Raw genomic sequence first — 20,933 nt, 5'->3', positions numbered from 1 at the left:
AGCGTCACGTGCTGCTTGGCGGGAAAAATAAACTGTTGAACGCCGCGACGCTTCAGCGCGACACCCGACACGAGAACGAAGAAAGAAGACACGACGAGTGCCGACCACCAACGCTATTTTTCGGTAGTCAGTTCTCGTTGTGCCTTTTTCCTTCGTCCTCGCCTCAGGTGTCGCGCTGAATGTCGCAGGTGTAGCGCTGAAGCGATGAAATGTGACGCCGCCAGACAGGTTATCGCTCGCACATCATGCAACCGCACACCTCTTTTTTGCGTATGGGGGCCCCATGGCCACAGACGATGCCCTTTTGGGGCAAAAGCGACAGAACCGCACCCAACCGAACGAAACTACACAGAAGCGCTGGCAAAAGGGAAAAGCGGAAACTGTACACGAACGATGCACACCAAGAACTCGAGCAACAAGCAACGAGGAAAAAGTAGGGCTAGAAGAATCGAGTTTCAAACAAAAGCAACCAGAATGGTCAAAAGATCAGAGCACCGTCAACCTTGGCATCGTCCCGCTGCCATTGCCGCTGCTCTGAGCGAACGCTGTCATAAAATTTTTACAAAGCAAGCGCTATACTTTCTAACAAAATGCACACAACTAAAACATTTTAAATCGGAATCACTGCAATTGTTTTTGAATGCTTTTGAAACACAAAATATGTCCTAATTAGTTTCCTCTTTTGATTGTAAAACATTTTATTCGCCGGGAAGAGCTTGGCAAAAGGTCGCGTTAAGTGGTCGAGAGTACATAGCCCTCGACGACTTTGTCAGCCCACTCCACCGCCAAAACTTGCGTTCTGGGGTCAGAGCTAGCCAGCACGGTCTCCCACCGCTCGAGAGAAGGAGCTGTAACTAGATCACCCGGAGGTGGCTCTATTTTGCAGTCCCACAGGATGTGATCGTAGGTAGCACGTTGGCCACAGTGTTTGCAGTTTGGGTTGTAAAGATCTGGATGAATGTGCGCGAGGAGTGATGGGGTGCGTATCGATCTCGTCTGTAGACGACGCCACGTAACCTCTTGTTCTTTAGTAAGTCTTTTGTCTGGAGGGGGGAAAATTCTCCTCTCTAGCTTAAAATGATTGGTGAGATCATGATATGTGATCATGGAGTCCTTCGTGAAATTCAGGGAGCCAGACTCATCCACTGCCCGGTCGACGAAACCTCGGGCTTTATTGTGGGCTGCCTCGTTCCCCGGATTCCCCGAATGGGCTGGGACCCATATCAATTCGGAATAATTTGGTGAGAATTTGGTTGTGTTAAGGATTCTAAGGGAGGTGTTTGTAATTCGTCCTTTAGCGAAATTATTGATACCCATTTTGGAATCGCTGAAGATGATGCTCCCTTGGGTATGCGCTAGGGCGAGGGCTATAGCCGCCTCTTCTGCCGTTTCAGAGGATTTCGTTTTGATTGTCGCCGAGACGATGTGGTCACCATTCTCGTTCACAACCACAATTGCAAAGGCATTGGGATTTTTGTATTCTGCCGCATCTACATAAAGTGTTCCAGCGCACTGTCTGTATTTGTTATGTAAGGCTTTGGCTCTTGCTTGTCTTCTACCCTCATGGTTTAAGGGGTGCATGTTTTTGGGGAGTGGTTTGATTAGTAGGGCCGTCCTATAGTCGCGGGGTAAGTCTACTTTAGCATCGTTATTCGTAGGTTGAAAGTTAATTCCGAGCCTGGTAAGAATACTCCTGCCAGTTCTGGAATTGGCTAATCGCGCTGTTTGAGCCATTAAATGGGCTTCTTTCAGTTCATTGTAGGTGTTATGTATTCCTAACCTCATAAGCCTTTCAGTTGAGGCATTTAGTGGGAGTCCTAACGCAGCCTTATAGGCCTGCCGTATCATACTATCCAATTTGTCCTTTTCTGCTTTCGAAAATTTGAGATAAGGGGTGGCATAGAGTATCCTGCTTAGCGCAAAGGCCTGCACTAGTCGGAATAAATCTCTTTCCCTCACCCCTTGTCTGCGGTTAGCTATGCGGCGGATTAATCGCGCCGTCGCTTCTACCGTGCGTTTTAGCTTAGTGAGTGTGTCAGTATTCTTTCCATTTGTTTGTAAATACAACCCCAGTATTCTCATGGTCTGTACCACTTTGACAGATCGTCCATTAACATAGACGTTTATTTGCGGGGGGGGGGGGGGGGGGGGGGGGGGATGTCGTGGTACGCCTACCTCTTTGTTTACGACGGATCACGAAGAGTTCAGATTTTTGCTCAGAACAAGTGAGGCCGGATTCCCATGCGCATGCCTCAATGATGTCCACTGCTGCTTGGAGTGTGTCTTCTATGTAGCCTTCGCATCCTTTGGTTACCCAAAGTGTGATGTCATCTGCATAGAACGTGTGATGTAGGTCTGGTATTTGTGCCAGTTTGGGGGGAATTTTGATGAGGGAGAGGTTAAAAAGGAAAGGGGACAGGACGGAGCCCTGTGGCGTTCCTTTACTTCCTAGTGTGATTGGGGCAGACTCTATTGTTCCGACCGTTATCACTGCTGTTCTGTTAGTGAGGAAGGATCGGATGTAGTTGTACGTTCTTTCTCCGGGGTTGAGTTCTGACAAGTTTGTCAAAATGGCTTTGTGGGTGACGTTGTCGAAAGCTTTAACAAGGTCTAAACCCAATATTGCTTTCGTTCCTGTTCCCTCGTCAGCTTCAATTATGTCCTTGTTAAGCTGCAAGAGTATGTCCTGGGTAGATAGTTGGGCCCTGAATCCTAACATTGTTTCAGGTAGGAGGTTCATGTCCTCCGCATAGTTTTGGAGCCTATTGAGGATGACATGCTCCATGAGTTTGCCTAGGCATGATGTTAATGAAATTGGGCGTAGATTCTCAGTGCTGAGTTTCTTACCCGCTTTAGGAATAAAAGTGATTTTCGCGTGTTTCCACTCTGGTGGTATGTTGCCTGCATGCCAGTATTTGTTCATAAGGTCTGTAACCGCCGCGATCGACGTTGCGTCTAAGTTCCTGAGAGTCTTATTTGTTACTTTGTCTGGTCCTGCCGCAGATGTTGTCCGCAGTTTTCCAATTGCGTACCAGACCTCTGCGTCTGTGATGTCTGCGTCTAAATTTGGATTAGGAGTCCCCCGGTAGTCTGGTTGAGTGGTACCATCATCCGTGTTTAGATAACGTTCTGCTAGCTCTTTGATTAGGTCTTCAGTTGTACCCTCATATTTATGTATGAGTCTGTACAGTTGACTTTGTTGCACGGGACGTGTTTGTTCTGGGTCGAGCAGGTGTCTTAGAAGATGCCATGTCTTCTTATTTCCGAGCTGTCCATTGACGCTTTCACATATTTGGTTCCATTGTTGTTTTTGAAGAGTAAGTGTATGTTCCTCGATTCGCCTCTCGATTTCAGCGATCTTTTTGCGTAGTCGCTTGTTGTGTTTTTGCTTCTTCCAGCGTTTTTGGAGGCCTTTTTGTGCCTGCCACAGGTGTAACAGTTTTGAGTCTGCAATCTGCTCCTCCTTCTCAACTGGCACCACAACGCTAGTGGAGCTGACATCCTCATTCAGGGAGATAACCCAGTCACTAAGGTTAGAGATCTCCTTTGGAGCTGTTTTGTCGCGAAGTTGCCTGAACTTGTCCCAATCCGTGGTTCGTATTTCTTTTGCTTTGTTTTTAAGTTTTGTCGTGGGGAAGGTGATGCTAAGGATGAAGTGATCACTACTAAGGTTTTGCCCGGTGTTGACCCTTCTAGTCGTGTTTGTCCACTCATTTCATTTTGGCGCTTTAGTTCCACCCCTAATTTGATGTCGCTAGCACTTGGTTCTGGACCGCATTCAAGCCCCGGCTTCGCGACCTATTTCAATTGACCTTGGCCATGCTCGCAGTTCACGCGTGTAGTTTTCGTCGCCAGTTGGCTGTAGGGCAAACGTGGCATAGTGTTGCATGTTGGCAAAATGAAAGAAAAATGTGTTGAAACTCAAGATCGATCACGGTTTTGTTTTGTGCTCTTGGTTTTGTGCTCTTATTTCGTCCTTTCTTTCGGTGTTTTACAATTTTTAGATTCTTAGACGCTAAGACGACTGTTCTTCAGGAATGATCTTCAGTTTTTATCACTTGACGCTAGGTGCTGTATCTTCAGACTTCATCCCTCCTTGTTGGTCATGTTTTTTCCGGGTTATTGTTGGTCATCTTTTTTCACGTGGTTTTATCTCATAGTCGTTCGATTTTTCCTCTTTTTCGCCTTCATCACGCGTTTCATAATTCGTCTTGTCTTGTTTGCTGCACCCCATTATTGTTCTTGAAGCAATTTTGCTGCTCAGTGCATGGATCCCGAAGCAATGCAGTGCCAAAAGCAAGGTACTTACATTGAAAGCTTGCGTCATTGAATGAATGTAACCACTGGCGATTTGCAAAATTGCCAGCCTGCTCATGGTTGCTGGCACAAATCACATGCAACTTGGTGGCTTGCTCGACTCCCACGCAACTCTTGGTCACTTGCATATAAAAAAAAGACGAATCAGTGAGAGATAACAAATTTGATATGCTTTGCATTGTTTCAATGACTAAGAAAAAAAAACAGCATTTTCAGTAAGCCCAATTAGTCTTATTTCTCACTAGCTTTCTACAGTAAACATCATTTACCAGGACCTTATTAACAATGATGTGCTCACGGCCCCAGCACGACTTTGTATAGTTCTATGGTGTCTAATGAGGTAGACGGCAAACAAACACGGAAGCGGAAGTTGAGCGCGAAAGAAGGGCATCACGCGGTCTGCGTGTTGATTGGAGCGATGAAACTCGCGCTCAATCGTCGCGGTAGCCAGGTAGTAGTTTTTCGCGACGCCAATGTGCGGTTTAATGTCAGTAATCGACTAACAGCTCTAAGCACGTGATGATAGTGAACAATTATCCTTCTATTAATACATTGAAAAGATTTTTGCACCAAATTTTCATTGTGTGGTTGTAGTTCGGTTTACGGTTTTTGTGAATCTTAGGCAAATGTCTAAGCAACAAATAAAAAGAAAGAAAGAAAGAAAGAAAGAAAGAAAGAAAGAAAGAAAGAAAGAAAGAAAGAATTTCCAGAATGTGTACTTTTTTCGAGTGACTGCTTTTGAGTGGAATGGACTATATTTGATTTATGCTCATCATACTTATTTGTTGTACATTATTGATTATAAGTGTCTCTCCTGATGGATTCTGTATTTTTCTGATGGTTTCTGCACAGGGTTTTGCTAAAACAGTTTTTATTTTGTTTAAATATTGGCACGAGTGTTGTGCACAATTTCAAAATATGTTAAATTGTTTTCGCTCAAAGTGCTTTGTTCGTTTTTCTTCGTTAGTTTATGATTTGTTTATTCGGGGTGCATCGCTACCAACTTTGTTATGGGGTCAGGGGACCCAGCCAGGTACAGGTTTTGTACCTTTTGTTCCCGGCCCTTAGTTTCTTGTACTGAGAACTAAAATGTTAATAAACTCAACTCAACTCAACAAATAGTGTGTAACTAGAAGGCAGTTTCAAGACTCCCTCGCCGCAGAGGCGTGTAAGCCCGCGTAGCAATAACTCAAATATCACAACTGCGCTGCGTTTCCAACAATACCATCATCGTATCATGCCCACGACTTCCCTACATAGTTGACATTCAACTTTTACTGAGTGTAACTCGCATTCGTCAGCCAGCTAGCTATGTCTTAATTGCAAAGAATTATGACCTATTTCGGTTAAACCCAAGGTTTCAAAACTGGGTTCGGCGTATATTTAACTTTTTTTTTTTTATTAAAGCGAAAAGTGCAACCCCTGACGTGCGAAAGACCGGAGGATGAGTTGCAAAATAAGGATTGACTGCTTCCTCTCGAGTGCTGTAAGATGGCGATAATGGACATAATCGATCCCTCACTCTAGCTCAGTCGACATTAGTTACGTGAATCTGCTTAATAACGGCTAGCTCACCGTCTGTTACAGGCCGCGCAGAACCAAGGAAAAAAAAAAACACCCGAATAAATTAGTTATGCGTTGTGTGATCAAGCCTACATAGCAAATAAAACAGTGCTTTGAAAGACAACACACGTGGACACAAAAAATGAGCATTGAAATGCGCATAAAACATATGCGTGAGCGCCTACAGAAAGAAGGCATCATCCTGTAGTTATTTTTAAAAGCTATAACACTCCGTTGATAAGTAGTATTTCTTTACTGGCTACGATCATTCTAATGCTCGCTTTTCCGAATCCTTGTGCACCAGAATATTAATGCAGTTTTAAATGTCGTGTTGTATTCATTCGCGGTTTGTTTGAAAGTTCTTCGAAGTATCTATAGTCCTCGGAGTTTTCTATGCAGCGTACCGTGTTAATAAAATCTCCATGCGCGACGCTTTTACGAATGATATGCCAACGTGAAAAAGGGGGCTTAATAAAAGTAATTTGATGCGTTTGCGATCGGACGAACGATTTTTTTCTGAAGATGTGAAATATTTGTCGTTGTAGAATAAGGATGGTGGCTTTAGTCAATGTAGTTTTACCCTGAAATAGCTTTCAGTAACCTAAGGGCGGCATGAAAACGTAACTTTATACTCCTGTAATGTGAGTAGCAAGGAAAGAGAACAGTTTTGTAAGATTAATAGCAATGGCAGGATTTATGCCAGTTAGAGCTTTAAAATGAACGGACGATTACAAATCATATTCGCAAGAGACTCCAAGGCTGTAAACAGATATAGGATTATTTGTGTGGGAGAGTTGGCAATCCTTAAATCCCGTCATATACGAGTAAGCTCCTTGCAACGGTTTGGAGACATTATTAACATATCATATCCTCCAATGCGAATCACACGCCCGCTGGTATCGTAAATGGTCTTTTTGGTGATCGCCTAGAGAACATTCCACATCACTCGCTTCTCTTCGCTGATGTCTCCGCAAATTGTGAGAAAACATCGATAGGACATTCGCAGGATCTAGCTTGGAGCTATTCCGTCGGCATCCGTGGTTACACTCCTGTATTCTTTGCAGAGCTTTTGGCTCTTCACTTTGCTGTACACAAAATTTCTCGGTATGTATCACAGGTTATCATCCTTCGCCGATTACCTGCGAGTTTAAATATCTTGCCAAAAGACCAGGAGAGCTGTTTTGAATCGTTCCGTAAGGTTTTGTGTTCCATACACTATGAGAGAAGTCCGTTTTGCCTGGTGCCGGACTGGTTCTCAGCCCCCCTGTAATATTGCTACGGACGCTGGGAGGACGACGAAATGTTTTAACGAGACAGCGTTAAGGGCCCCGTGTCGCAGAAAAGCCGTTGTCGGTGTCGACGGCGTTCGCCGTGAGCGAAAATTCCTAGAGGCATTAAAACAGAGTAGAAAATTGGTCGAATTCGCTTGCTTTTGTATAATGATGTTAAAAAAAAAAACCATCTTTTACTTGCTTCTTCTTCACTCCCCAGTTATTTAACCCCCCTCACATAATACTCCAGTCGGAGCCCGTGAGGTATTTGAATAAATAAAAAAAAGATAAGTGAATTGGGGAATTGAATTAGGGGCCCCGGAGTGCGAGGCGAGCACGCTAACCACTCCGCCACGCCAGCTTTTGTTTCTTTTATGGTATTTAATCTACATGGTTACGTACAGAAAGGATATACAAGGTGTGTCACGTAACTTGACCCAAGCATTTAAAAAAAAAGCATTAAATCGCAGCCCGCTGAAACCAACGATACATTGTTTTCCATCATGTGGCGCTCCTCAGAATATATTTTATTGCGCTTTAGTAGTTAAGTAAGATGAATGATGCAAATTTTCAAATATTCATTTTAGTACCGAGACCGTTGCGTTTGGTTGTAGAGCAGGTTTATAAACAAGCGATCCAGTTTATTTTAGCATCGTATCTCCTACGGGGCCCTCTTTTCCGGCATCTAAAGAAAGCCCGCGAAAGACGAAAAAATACCACACGCTACGTTCGTGAGCTACCAAATTGCAGCTCTCTCAGCGGCGTTGCGAGCAAACGGAGCGTGCCCGCTGACCGTGGATGGATGGATTGGACGGACGGACGGACGGACGGATGGATGGATGGGTGGGTGGGTGGGTGGGTGGGTGGGTGGATGGATGGATGGGTGGGTGGGTGGGTGGATGGATGGATGGGTGGATGGGTGGGTGGATGGATGGATGGGTGAATGGGTGGGTGGATGGATGGATGGGTGGGTGGGTGGATGGGTGGATGGATGGGTGGGTGGGTGGTTTGGTGGATGGGTGGATGGATGGATGGATGGACGGACGGACGGGTGGGTGGGTGGATGGATGGATGGATGGACGGACGGGTGGGTGGGTGGATGGATGGATGGGTGGGTGGGTGGGTGGGTGGATGGATGGGTGGGTGGGTTGGTGGGTGGATGGATGGGTGGATGGATGGATGGATGGACGGACGGACGGACGGACGGACGGACGGACAGGTGGGTGGGTGGGTGGGTGGGTGGATGGATGGATAGGAGCGCCCCCTTTGAAACGGGGTGGTGGAATTGCCACCATGCTCAGCTTTTCTTTCTGTATTATTTTTTTTGTTTACTGTGTTGGCAATTCTCATTAAGATTCGCCATCAACTTTACCTACGGTTTCCTAGAATTCTAACTTTATGCCACATCTCTGCTTTTAAGCCACCAATCCTCCAATCGCTTTTTGCTAACTTCCACTGCAGATTTATTTACATGACCATCGCTATCTTTAAACCCTAGGGCCTCAGGAAGAGTGACTGCGCCTGCGTCGACATCCGGATGGATACCATGACATTTGAGTATGAGGTTTTCAATTGTTTCCACAGATCTACCACACATTGCACATGTGTCATCTTCTTCGTTAAATTTCTTGCGAAGTGAACCGTTGCGAAGTGAACGGCCGCCGCGCCGCGGCGGAAAGTGCCGAATAGGAGAACTTGTCTTAGCGCTTGTCTGTGTCTCCTCGCTTGTCCCGTCTTCTCTTGTGCGCTATTTATTTCCCTTAAGTATGTCATACCAACATGCCCAAGCCTCGTCTCTTCTGCCGAATAACGTACGTCTGGTGATTGGCCGATCTGTTTTGCCTGCTCACGCATCGGACACATCTCCCGTCACTGCCGCAGTCGTTGGACCGCGCCACCTTGCCCCTACTCCTTCGTCGACCGCCACTCCGTGCCGAGTCCGCTCCGCAAGCTCGTGGGTCCAGCCGCTCGCCTTCCCCATTAGGCCGCCGCTCCTGTTCTCCTACGATTCGCCGCAACCCTTTTCCTTCAATTTGTTAAAAAGAAAGAACAAACCTGGCGATTCTGCGCCGATTTCCGCCACCTGAATACCGTCACAAAGAAAGACGTCGACCCTTGCCTCGAACTGACGACGCCCTCGACTGCTTGCACGGCGGCAGCTACTTTTCCTCCATCGATCTTCGCTCAGGGTACTGAGAGATAGGTGTCGATGAACGGGATCGTGAGAAAACTGCCTTTGTCACCCCTGATGGCCTATACCAAATTAAAGTAATGCCTTTCGTCCTATGTAATGCCCCTGTGACCTTCGAGCGCATGATGGACTTCCTCCTGCGCGGTTTTAAATCGACGACATGCCTCTGCTACTTGGATGACGTAATAGTTTTTTCGTCCCAATTCCAAAGCCAACCTGCATCGCCTTTCAGCCCGCCTTGCCGTCTTCCGCCGCGCTGGTCTTCAGCTGAGCTCACAGAAATGTACCTTCGCTTGCCATCAGCTCAAGGTCTTTGGCCACTTGGTCGATTCTGCTGGGATCCAACCCGACCCCGACAAAGTCTGCGCCATGCGTTCGTTTCCTACTCCGCACTCCTCAGGTGATGTGCGCAGCTTCCTCGGGCTCTGTTTCTATTTCCACCGGTACATCCAGAACTTTGCAGAAATGGCTCGCCCTTTTACCACGCTCCTCGAGAAGGACATCCCGTTCTCTTGGGGGCCCAGCCAAGCAGCAGGAGTGCTCTCACCTCTCCACTTATCTTGGCGCAATTTGATCCTCCAGCCCCTACGGAACAACGGACCGACGCGAGCGGCCATGGCATTGGTGCCCTACTTGCTCAGCGGCAACGCAACCAGCTTCGCGTCATTGCGTACGCCAGCCGTCTCCTTTCTGTGTCAGAGCGCAACTATTCTATCACCGAGCGGGAATGCCTCGCCCTTTCTCTGTTATAACGGATCATAAGTCTTATGCTGGCTTTCTTCGCTCAAAGACCCTACTGGCCGGCTGGGGCGCTGGGATCTTCGCCTTCAAGAATATACATTTTCTGTCGTCCACAAGTCCGGCCGCTTGCACCAGGACGCGGATTGCTTGTCCCGTCACCCTGTCGATCCGCCTTCCTCCAACGAAAGCGAGGCTGACGCCCGCGTTTTATGCATCCAACATTGCGCAAGAACAGCGCTTGGATTCCTCGCTACGCTCCCTCATCGCTACGCTCCCTCATCCCTCCATGAGAACATCCTCTACCGGCGCAATATGTGGCCTGACGGCGCTGATCTCTTGCTCGTGGTCCCTCAACACCTGCGCTGCAGCGTCCTTGAGCAGCTTCATGACGTTCCCACGGCAGGTCATTTTGGAGTCGCCCGCACGTACGACAGCGTGCGCCGCCGCTTCTTTTGGCCCGGTCTATACCGTTCTGTCCGCCGTTATGTGGCCGCTTGCGAGCTGTGCCAACGACGGAAAAACGCCCTAGGTTCTCCCTCCCGGACACCTTCAGCCGATTCCCATCCCCGTAGACCCGTTTTCCCGTGTCGGCCTCGAGCTGCTCGGCCCTTTTCCGCTGTCTGCTATGGGAAACAAATGGATCGCGGTCGCGACGGACTACTCCACGCCCTACGCTATTACTCGAGCGATCCCAACCAGCTGCGCAACTGATGTCGCTGACTTTCTCCTGCACGACGTCATACTCCACCACGGTGCTCCCCGTCACCTGCTCACCGATCGCGGCCGCTGCTTTCTTTCCAAAGTGGTCGCCGAACGTCTCTGCTCCTGCTCCGTCCGTCATCAATTCGCCACGGCCTACCATCCGCAAACGAACGGCCTCACTGAACGTCTGAACCATACCCTCACCAGCATGATTTCCATGTACGTCTCCGACCATCAGCGCGACTGGGATATTAGCCTCGCATTTGTTACATTCGCCTACAATTCTACGCGTCACGATACAGCCGGTTTCACCCCTTTTTACCTTCTCTTTGGCCGCGATCCTTTGCTGCCCTTCGACAGTGTACTGCCCGCCACCGCCTCCACGAGTCCTTACGCTAGGGACGCCATGGCTCGCGCCGACGCTACCCGTCTTGTCGCCCGCCAGCGGCTGTCGGCCTCCAAATTAACTCAGAAACGCCGTCATAACTGTCACCGTCGTGAAGTAACCTACTCTCCTGACTCCCTTGTGTTGCTCTGGGTCCCGTCTCGCTGTGTGGGCCTGTGTTAAAAACTGCTCCCGCGATATACAGGCCCTTATCAGGTCGTACGCCCCGTGACCGCGGTGACGTACGAGATCACCCCGCTACATCCACCGCCCTCGGCCGCTGCAGCCCGCACCGGCATCGTGCATGTGTCCCGCCTCAAATCTTACAACTCCTCGTCTCCCTGGCCCGTGTAGTGCGCACCGGGACAGTGCTTTTGTCTCGAGGGGGTCTTGCTACGGACGCTAGAAGGACGACGAAGTGTTTTGAAACGAAGACGACGCTGAGGTACGCGCTTGTGTGCTGTGCGACTAGCCGAAGCCGTCGATCCTTTGCCTAGCAGATTGCCTCTGCTGTTTGTAGCCGCCACGTAATAATGTAACAATATATCCTTGCACTCATTTTATTTTGTTGGAGATTGCCCGTTTCCAGCGGTTCCAAAATATCTAAGCAAGCCCCAGTGATCTGTTAGCAAATGCCGCGGATTTCAAGCACTTAACATGAACCTGAAATGTCAGGCCATGAAAATCAAGGGAGGTGACGGGTCAGTGAAGCTTTCGCGCTGCAGATTCCGCTGCCTAATTTTGTAGTTATCCAGATGCGGGTTCCGAACGACCACATTCTGGGATATCTGCGGGGTGCTGAATCAATCGAACATTTTCTCCTCTCATGGCAGCGGTTCGCACTTCTGGGAAGGACACATCTGGAGGTCCCACTCTCGCGCTTAGTACTCCCTCCGTCACTTTTAGCTCTTCTTTCGTTCAGTGCAAGCGCCAAGGCATTCGCGTGAACTAGGATATGCGGATACATTCACGACTACATTGATGCAGATTGAAGGTTCGTTCGTTGGCTCCATAAAAAATTCTTCCGCATGTTTAAGTACTGGGAAATTTTTTTTCTATAGTCTATTGTTTTACTAATGCGAAAGCATTTCTAGGCTACGTCGGCGAGGTTGTGTCACCAAAACCTGTCCGCAGCAGTTGTGACGTTGTCAGCAGAGGTAACATATACCGAGTGGTTATAATCGAAAGAAGATCATGGGAGGATACGGCGCAAAAAATTATGTCTGTATTATTCACTAATTAGAGCCAAAAATGTCAAAAAAGGTCAAAATAGCGCTGGCGTGGATAAAGTGGGTGGACGAGAAATCAGCAATGGACGGAAAATAGTGGAAACAGTCAAAAGAATGAAACAGTTTGAATTGATTTGAAATGTGCTTAATGAGTGACAATCGAACAAAAAGTTTCACTGATATGAATTGTGTAATTATCAGCAAAAACCATTGGACGGTAGTATAGGCCGGGCGGAGATATAGTAAGCGGATGGGAAAGCTACCACGGTGCCAAATTTGAAAAACCAATATAGGTGACTTAGATGAAAGAACGTATAATCAGAGCAAATAAATCGACGTTTAATTGAAGCATGAGATAATGACGCTTATTAAGTAGATAAATTAACAAACAAAAAGAAAATGATAAAGAGAGGCGACAAGTGCAGAGTATAGGCATCTATGCTTTCGCCCAATGCAGGTCGCCGCAGTGATCTGAATTTTTTTCTCTACTAACTTTTGCAGCTTTCAATCATTGAACTGTTTTATGTTCCCGCCTCCTGCCAGTATTCTCCTTTGAATCGCCTATCACCACCAAACCCCGGCATATCGCCGGACGTGGATATGTGCCCTGTCTATTGAGGTCAACAACAACCAGGTAGAGACGCGGCGCAACATGCTGCGATGATGGCCGTGAGGCGTAAGAAACGGGGCAGCCGGGCGGATCTGTTCTAAATAGCGCTGGTTCAAATCGCACTCAAGGCTGCAGTCTGCGTACGGAAAGTTACCCCCTACTGCGGATAAGCTCATCTGCATGATCAGACACTTCAGGTTCTATCTTAGGATCGGTTTCAGGATTAGCGCGTTTTCCGGACGAAATTCACCTCAGCTCTGCCAAAAATGAGGCTAAAAGCATTTGATGCTTAAAAACCCTCTCATATCGTGCGACGGCTCCACGTCCAGATGTACAAGCAATACCGTGGCGCCCAGGCTAAAAGCATTTGATGCTTAAAAACCCTCTCATATCGTGCGACGGCTCCACGTCCAGATGTACAAGCAATACCGTGGCGCCCACTCAGAGCTTTCACGCCAGTGGTCGGTCTACTGTGTGAGATGAGCTAAAGGCAAATGAAAGGCAACCACAATACAAGGCCAGAAGACAATCCTCAGAAATCATTAGGAAGACTTTTATTGAAACTGTTATAAAAAGCTTCACCAGCAAAAGACGCCGTTTCGCGCGCACACAAAATAATGACATGATACGGTAGAAAAATTCCCAGCACCGTAAGTTCTGCAGAGTACCCGTTCTCGCATGGAGGTTATATTTGCACTGCAATCTGTCACACAGCACCGCGTTGTAGTCTGTATTTGCACTGCAATGCGTCACTCAGCACCGCGTTGTAGTCTCTATTTGCGCTGAAATGAGTCACTCAGCACCGCGTGGTAGTCCCTATTTGCACTGCAATGCGTCACTCAGCACCGCGTTGTAGTCTCTATTTGCGCTGAAATGAGTCACTCAGCACCGCGTGGTAGTCCCTATTTGCACTGCAATGCGTCACTCAGCACCGCGTTGTAGTCTCTATTTGCGCTGAAATGAGTCACTCAGCACCGCGTGGTAGTCCCTATTTGCACCGCAATGCGTCACTCAGCACCGCGTTGTAGTCTCTATTTGCGCTGAAATGAGTCACTCAGCACCGCGTGGTAGTCCCTATTTGCACTGCAATGCGTCACTCAGCACCGCGTTGTAGTCTGTATTTGCACTGCAATGCGTCACACAAGCGGTGCGTGTTCTTGCAGACTGCACAAAGTACGTCCTCCACTTCGATACCTCGCAGTGAAGCAAGCCGGGTGGCTACGTGTATTGCCATCCTGGGGTGGTGTAAGGAGATAGCGCCACCCAGCGGCGTTCGTGAGGAGAAGAAGAAAAAGCACGAGGAGCGCGTGCTGAGGGGTACGCCGGGACAGGTCGAACAGGATTACGTGGCAGAGAAGACAAGAGCGCGGAGGGCGACGGACGTGGACGAGTTCTGCTGGCTCCCCGAGTTCCGGGCTTGGGCCTTAGCCGCAGACGTCCGGGCCACCAGACCTGGACATCCATCGTCGAGAGCCTCAACCACCAGGCCCAGGCGCTACTCTTCTCAGTCCATCCGTCAGCTGCTCTACATAGGCCGCTTCTGGCGCCTACGTGACTTTTCCGGGATACCAGACCTGGAAACCGTGCCGGGAGCCCACGAACGCTGACGCTGCGGTAGCCTTGCATCGACGTTGGAACGCCAAGAGACTCCTTGACTACCCGACACCCAGCCAGTCCTCTCCGCTCGTTGCTCGAATAAGACAAGTAGTGTGACTTTCCTCTTTGACTCTTTTTTCTGCATTTTTCGTAAGCACCTTGTTCTGTTTCCCCGTGTGTTTTTCCCGTGTGTTGTTGCGTTGTTCTCTTGTTCCTTTCCTTTTTTCTCGCTCATATTGAAATTGGTTTCCTTTTTGATAAAATCCGCCTCGTTTATTGTTTGTACTTTTGTGTTTGTTTAAAATAAGACCTGCAATCTCTCAGATCCTCACAGGTGGGAGGCTTTCAGGTGTTCCGACTCCTGAAAGAACACATTGAAAGGGAAGAGGTCACTACATGGAAAGAGGGTGCACCTGGCGAGCAAACAAGCCCATACATGTATTACTATGCGTTGCAGGCATTTCGTACCAATGAATCTGCTACACATGTCCTCTTATATTCTGAGGGACCCATCTAGTGGTTCGAAAATTTGGTCGTAGGGGAGAGCCCCGGCTGTACTAGCAGTTAGTCGGGCAACGTGGAAATCTGGTGCGACGTGATCAATCTGAGGTGTTATTCTATCCGTTCACTGACGCGCTGTTAGTGTGATGGAATGAATCAATTCGCTAGCGCGCGCACTCACCTGTGCGAGTAATCGAGTCCTATTTCGCCTAAGGCGACCACCTTGGGATGTTCCAAAGCCCGTATGAGGTGGTCTTCGACATCCTCTGTGTATTGGTGGGCCATGTGAGGGTGGCACCCGAATGCACCCCAGACACCTTCAGCCAGGATCTTCTCCCATATGTGGCGCTGCAGAGGCTCTTAAAAACGAGCACACGTACGGCAAAGAGGAACTAAGTGCATGCTGGTGCTGAGCAGTGCCCGCGAATTCGAGCAACGTGTAAAGATGTGACCATATGCTCAGCGAAATCTGCCAGCCAAGAAGCATTCGAACTGGGCGTCAAAAAAAAAAAAATAAACACATCAGCACCATAGCGTTTGTATGAAACGAAAGCACCTATAGGGCAGCATAGCACTGAGGGCCGTCTCAGCTTTCACGGTGCCCAGAAGTCAATTAGTACGCCTCGGCTTTCATGCCGTGGAGACATCCGAGCTTAACTTATCCTTTCAAATGAACGCGTAGCCCATGGAGAAGATTGATCGTGATGAATAAAGACAGTTGGCAGTAAGCCTCTGAGGACCGATCAAGATAGCATGGTCCTGGGGAAAAGCCAGGATTCGCATCGAGATTTCTTTTGAAGTGGTACCTGCTTAAAAGTCGACGGGTCGCAAAAGTTTGCCACGCAGCCATCGTAGCAGTCCGGGAAGGTGTCTGCGTGCTTGTTGCGGAATCGGGCGTAGGAACCGCGGTGACCCATTCTGGGGAAAAGGAAGTCTAGGTGGCAGTGGGTATCCACGAGGCCCACTTGTGACGACAACTTGTATGACCACTGTTTGAGTGGCGCTTGTTGGACTTTTGGGGTTGTTGTGTGGGCAGCCTCTGTGGATACGGCTGCTGCCTCCTTGCTGAGGAGGGCGCAGGGAGCCTCTGGAGAAGAGCTGGATGATCGCGTGACTAGTCTGCGCCGGAATGCGACTTCTGCCGGCTCCTCGTGCTGACAAGAGGCTAGCAGCAGGGCACGGGCGTCTGCTTCATCGTCCTGTGAAGGGAAAAATGGCTAATGCAGACACTGAGAAATGAACATGAAGCAACTGCTGTCAGTAAAATGACTCAACAAATTACGCAAGTAGAGAGACGTCCGCCATAATATACGCAGTGCAGTCGCGAGTAGAAAAGATTAGCTGAATGACGTCGCCGGAGAGGTGAAAATCGCACTGTGCGCATGGCGCGGAACCGTGCTTTGCGAACACACCTGACTATTTTCGTTATCGGCGAGTTCGTAACCGCAGCACCGAGCATTGCTATCTGCCGCTCATGTGGCACGTAATTGAAGCTAACCTTTTTTACTCGCGACTGTAGCTGTTAACCATTCTGCGGAGTGGAGGCACAGTGAACAAAACAAATTCAAGGCTGTCGTGATGATTACGATTGTGTGATTGAAAAGTTAACTATTATTTGTCCTCAAGACAGTCGCCTCAGCAAAAGAAAAAGGTGTCCTGTAGCATGCTTATATCAACCGTTAAAAGAATACGCAGAAATTGAAAGAAATGTGCCAGGGAGCTGGTATTACATTTGAGGGATGCAGTAGGAAACTAGAATTGCGACGTTAAAGGGCTCCCACATAAAGTTCTCCAGACGTTCACGGTAAAGTCGGCTTAATAGTTTTCAACAGAACGCTAAATACCTTGTCTTCCTGCAAACAGTGCGCCCTGTACGTGCTTGGACCGTGCCACACGAGTGCGCTTCTGAGCATGTGAATCTTGTAACCGGGTAGTGTCTCGCATGGGTGTTCCCCGGAAGAAGGGGAAGGCTTCCAGCGCTCGGGGGACTCGTCGTCTGTCGAATGTGGTGTGAAAGCTCCAAGTTGTCGGGCGAAAGGGCTTCCGCACTCATGCCATGACCATGGTTGATCATCAGACGAGACACGGAGGTCAGGAAGATCCTCTTGAGAAGGGCAACGTCTAAGCAAGTGCGTGCAGTCGTCTGACGACTGTGAATCATTGTCGCTGTCGGAAAAGTGGTCGTCGCTGCAGGGTTTAGCGAATGGCTGTTTTGCGGCCATGATCGTGAACCTGCAGTTTGTACAGAAGACATGCTTCAAGTGGTTCTCTATGTAGACACAGAGAGAGTAATAACTTAATGCTGACAGGCAGCCGACGGTACGGCAATACTAGCTTCATAACGTCTTTCATACGCAAGTTAACATAGGAAGTCGTGATGGAAACACATTGGAGACAACGGCGCAGAAATGCAGTGTACCTTAGCGCATGACGGCTCCGCTGAAATCAAGGCCTTCGCTCGGTACATTTTCACAAAGGCTGCCGCATAACAAGATTTCAAAAAAGCAAGGAAAGAACCACAGCACTTTGCTGTTTACTTGTACGCACCCGTGGAATGAACCCAGTAGTCGGACGAAATGTATCGGTGACGACCAGTGCGAGTGTCTTCACTTTTACCCTGGTCTGCTCGATAGCAGCACGGCACAGCACGAACCGTTCTCCTTCTCGAAGAAAGTCTTAACTGGCTCTGTGCATGGAAGTGAAGTTCCAAGGAGCCCATATGAGGGAGGGTGAGAGCGAAATATCAGCACGTGGAGAGAAAAAACAAGTTTGGCCAGGAAGTGGACCCTTTCCCCTTTTTCGCTGCCGTTGTCTGTCGGTGGAGAATGAGTCAGGCTCAGCCTTTTCATAGTAGAGAGAGGGTAGGCAGATGGATTCTGGCCACTCCCAAAGTGAACAAGACCAACGTGAACTAGTGAACAACGTGAATGGTAGTGTGATGTCGCTGTTAGTGTGATGGTATGAAGAAATTCGAAAGCGCGCGCACTCACTTGTGAGAGTAGTCGAGTCCTATTTCGCCCAGGGCGACCACTTTTGGATGTCCCAATGCCACGATGAGATCTTCGACCTCCTCCGTGTATTGGCGTGCCAAGTGAGGGTGGCATCCGAACGCGCCCCAGACGACTTCCTCCGTCAGGATCTTCTGCCACACGTGGCGCTGCAGGGATACTTCAGAGTGAGCACATAGCAAAGAGAAACCGGGTGTTAGCTGGGTCATACCAGTCCCCGCGAGTGCGAGTAACGCATCAAACATTGACCATACACTTAGCGAAAGCTGTTGGGAAAGTATTAGTACTTCGCAACATAACATGACATGGAGTCAGTCCTGTCTTTTGTGTGCCTTCTGTGTCCCCGTTTCTCGCGCCATTACCAGTTTTTCTTCTAACACTTCAGAACCGCAGCGTTTGGATTAAACGAACGCGCCTACAAGACAGCATGCCATTGAGTGCCTTACGAGCTTTCATGGAGTCAGGAAGAAACCAAGGACTATATACCACGGCTGTCATGCCGAATGATCATAAAGGCTTAACTTAAATAATCACATCAAGCAAACGCGCAGCGCAAGGGCCACTTCGAGCCTGGCAAATAAGGATGATAGCACGCTCCTGGGGCAATGCGATCCACACTATTGCGAGTAAGATAAGCTGAGCAGATGGGTATTGTTCGCTAACCTGCCAGCGAAGAAGCATTCGTACAGTGCGACAAAACGGCAAAACCAAAGCTTTCGTTTTAAACCCCACCTTCAGGGCAGCATACAACGAACTGCCTGTTAATATTTCAGAGCCATGAAGATGTCATGGACTGATCCGTGGCTTTCATGCCATGGATGCATTAGACCTTATTTTAAATAATGGCATAAAAAACGCAGAAATAATGGACAATATGAATCGTCGAGTGGACAGTAGGCAAAGCGGGACTGTTGCCGGAACTAGTTCCTGCACAAGCGAGGTCATGGGTATGCGGATCAATCAGGGGACGTCGCACATGAGGCAATCATACGGACACGAGCGTGAACCAGCACGGATAAAATACGTGGGCCGCGCCGTTGTAGCATTCTAGAAAATATGGAATTCAGCAAGGAATAGGTCGCCGGTATGCAGAAAAACATAACACCATTGGCTGATTGTGCCCTCAGATGCTATGGTGCTTTGTGCACATGTATACTGAATGGCCGAGCAGTCATGCAACAATGAACACTGAACACCTCTTAGAGGATATGGGCGACAGCGAGCGCAGAGCTGCGGCAGTGTGGAAGCAGGGAAAGCCAGGCAGTGCGAGACGTGGCGCAGCTCTCCATTGGCTGCACGGTGCTACGACGTATACCTGCAAAACCAAAGGCGAAATTTGAAGAAGACAAAAACAGCTGCACACATCTGCACCTTGATAGAAGGGAAAAAACACTGGCGGCGCTCTGACAACTGCAGTGTCAAGCGGATTGTGATGGTGAAAAATAATATCGAAGACACGATTATTGTTTACCGCGTATGTAGCGGCAGTCACTGACGTAAAACATCGTTTTAACCTAGCCAGGGACGCAAGCAGAGAAGAAAAAAAAAAGGGAAATGTCAGGAGGCGACTGAGACAACGTGATACAGTGCTGGCAAGAGCGTGGCATAACAGAGTAAACGAAGAGTCAAAGAAACCCCGTAAGCCAAACAACTCTCCTTCCTCATCACCTTCTAATTCCGCTTAGAAGAACATTGATACGCAGGCGCACTCACTTATATCAGGATTTTTGTGGACCATCTTCCCAAGGTCGAGAACTTTGGGCGTTAATGTGAAGCGTCTATCAGCTACTGTTCCACACGCGCTGTGCCTTGAGGCATGTGCGCGTGGCAGGCCAAAGCTCGCGGTACATCACCGGACAGGAACATCTGCATGACACCCTGCACAGAGATGGCACAATAAAGAACGGCTAAAAACCACTGCCGCACAAACAAGTGTCTACGAATGCTCGAGACGTTCTGCGGTGAACGTAGCCAGAAACAGCCAAGATACAGAAAGATGCGACACAAGGCCTCAACACGGCGGCAATCAAAATATGAATATCGAAACGCGCAGCCCATGAGCAGCGAGCTAGCACGGGCTTCTAGCGCTCTGCAATTCCGAAGAGGTCTCCATGCAAACACACATTATAGATACTTTACTGCTGGACATTCCTGCCGTCACCACGAACATCCCGAGACCATGTAAGCACCCCTTCTAGACTCGTGCCACGCAAACGTACGGTGGAACATCACAAGCACGAATGAACCTTTCCTATGCATTCTAGTTAACTGGATGCCCATCAAACTGTCGCAGTAAATTGAAAAGCAGCGCTATACGCATTCAGGATAGATATTTAACAGTACCTCTCTGAACGTAGGTGGCTCGCATAGGTTTGCCACGCAGCCCTTACGGCAGTCGTTGAAGGTGTCCCGGTGTCCTATCTGGAACCAGGCTCGGTGACGCAATGTGCGGAAAAAGGAGCCGAGGTGGCACTACAGACGTTCCCTAATGGCCCATTCCTGAGGAGGGCATTGCTGGTGTTACGTCGTATTCGAGCTCCTAGCGATAAGGCTTGCGATATTCTCGACGAGCGGGTCACGGAACGCCCGTTGGGACAAGGTGTAAAACAGGAGACGCTTAAAAGCCCGAAGGCGCTACCGCCCGCATCTTTGCTTAGCAGAAAGCGGACTGAAAGACGCACGCATTCGGCAGCCAGCTTTATAACAGTCTTGTGTGGGCGTGCGCATGTGAAGGGGGATGGTGGGAGTACAAAAAAAAAAACGGCGAATGTAATCGCTTGATCTTAAACAAAGATACCCAGCAGGGTCTGAATGACTAA

At 48.7% G+C, this 20,933-nt stretch overlaps 1 protein-coding gene across 3 annotated transcripts; it reads right to left on the bottom strand.

The window, feature by feature from the left end:
• Positions 1–15,810: 15,810 nt before the first annotated feature.
• On the bottom strand, positions 15,811–20,679 carry LOC149360324 (uncharacterized). 3 transcript variants are annotated; one of them, XM_089569240.1, is made up of 6 exons: positions 20,458–20,679; positions 19,828–19,992; positions 19,311–19,429; positions 18,097–18,263; positions 16,951–17,338; positions 15,811–16,305 (listed from the first exon to the last, which is right to left on the bottom strand). In XM_089569240.1, the coding sequence occupies exons 5-6, from the start codon at positions 17,326–17,328 to the stop codon at positions 15,850–15,852; spliced, it is 834 nt and encodes a 277-aa protein (XP_089425366.1). In that variant the 5' UTR covers positions 17,329–17,338; positions 18,097–18,263; positions 19,311–19,429; positions 19,828–19,992; positions 20,458–20,679; the 3' UTR covers positions 15,811–15,849. The 3 variants fall into 3 exon arrangements, with proteins under 3 accessions (XP_089425366.1, XP_089425367.1, XP_089425368.1); XM_089569241.1 differs by lacking the exon at positions 20,458–20,679 and having other exon boundaries at positions 19,828–20,255; XM_089569242.1 differs by lacking the exons at positions 18,097–18,263; positions 19,311–19,429; positions 19,828–19,992; positions 20,458–20,679 and adding an exon at positions 17,654–17,786.
• Positions 20,680–20,933: the final 254 nt, after the last annotated feature.

Source organism: Amblyomma mixtum, chromosome 2 (assembly GCF_055824585.1).
Source record: "Amblyomma mixtum isolate Tamu chromosome 2, ASM5582458v1, whole genome shotgun sequence".
NCBI classification, from domain to species: domain Eukaryota; kingdom Metazoa; phylum Arthropoda; class Arachnida; order Ixodida; family Ixodidae; genus Amblyomma; species Amblyomma mixtum.
Note: the sequence above shows the minus strand (reverse complement) of the source record. Positions and strands in the feature narration are given on the sequence as shown.

What these genes read in the sequence shown, in the direction of transcription:
- LOC149360324 (XM_089569240.1), bottom strand. Translation starts at nt 17,328, where the DNA reads ATGGCCGCAAAACAGCCATTCGCTAAACCCTGCAGCGACGACCACTTT. An exon ending in ACTGTTTGCAGGAAGACAAG is followed by an intron (nt 16,306 to 16,950) that starts GTATTTAGCGTT and finishes TTCCCTTCACAG; the next exon opens with GACGATGAAGCAGACGCCCG.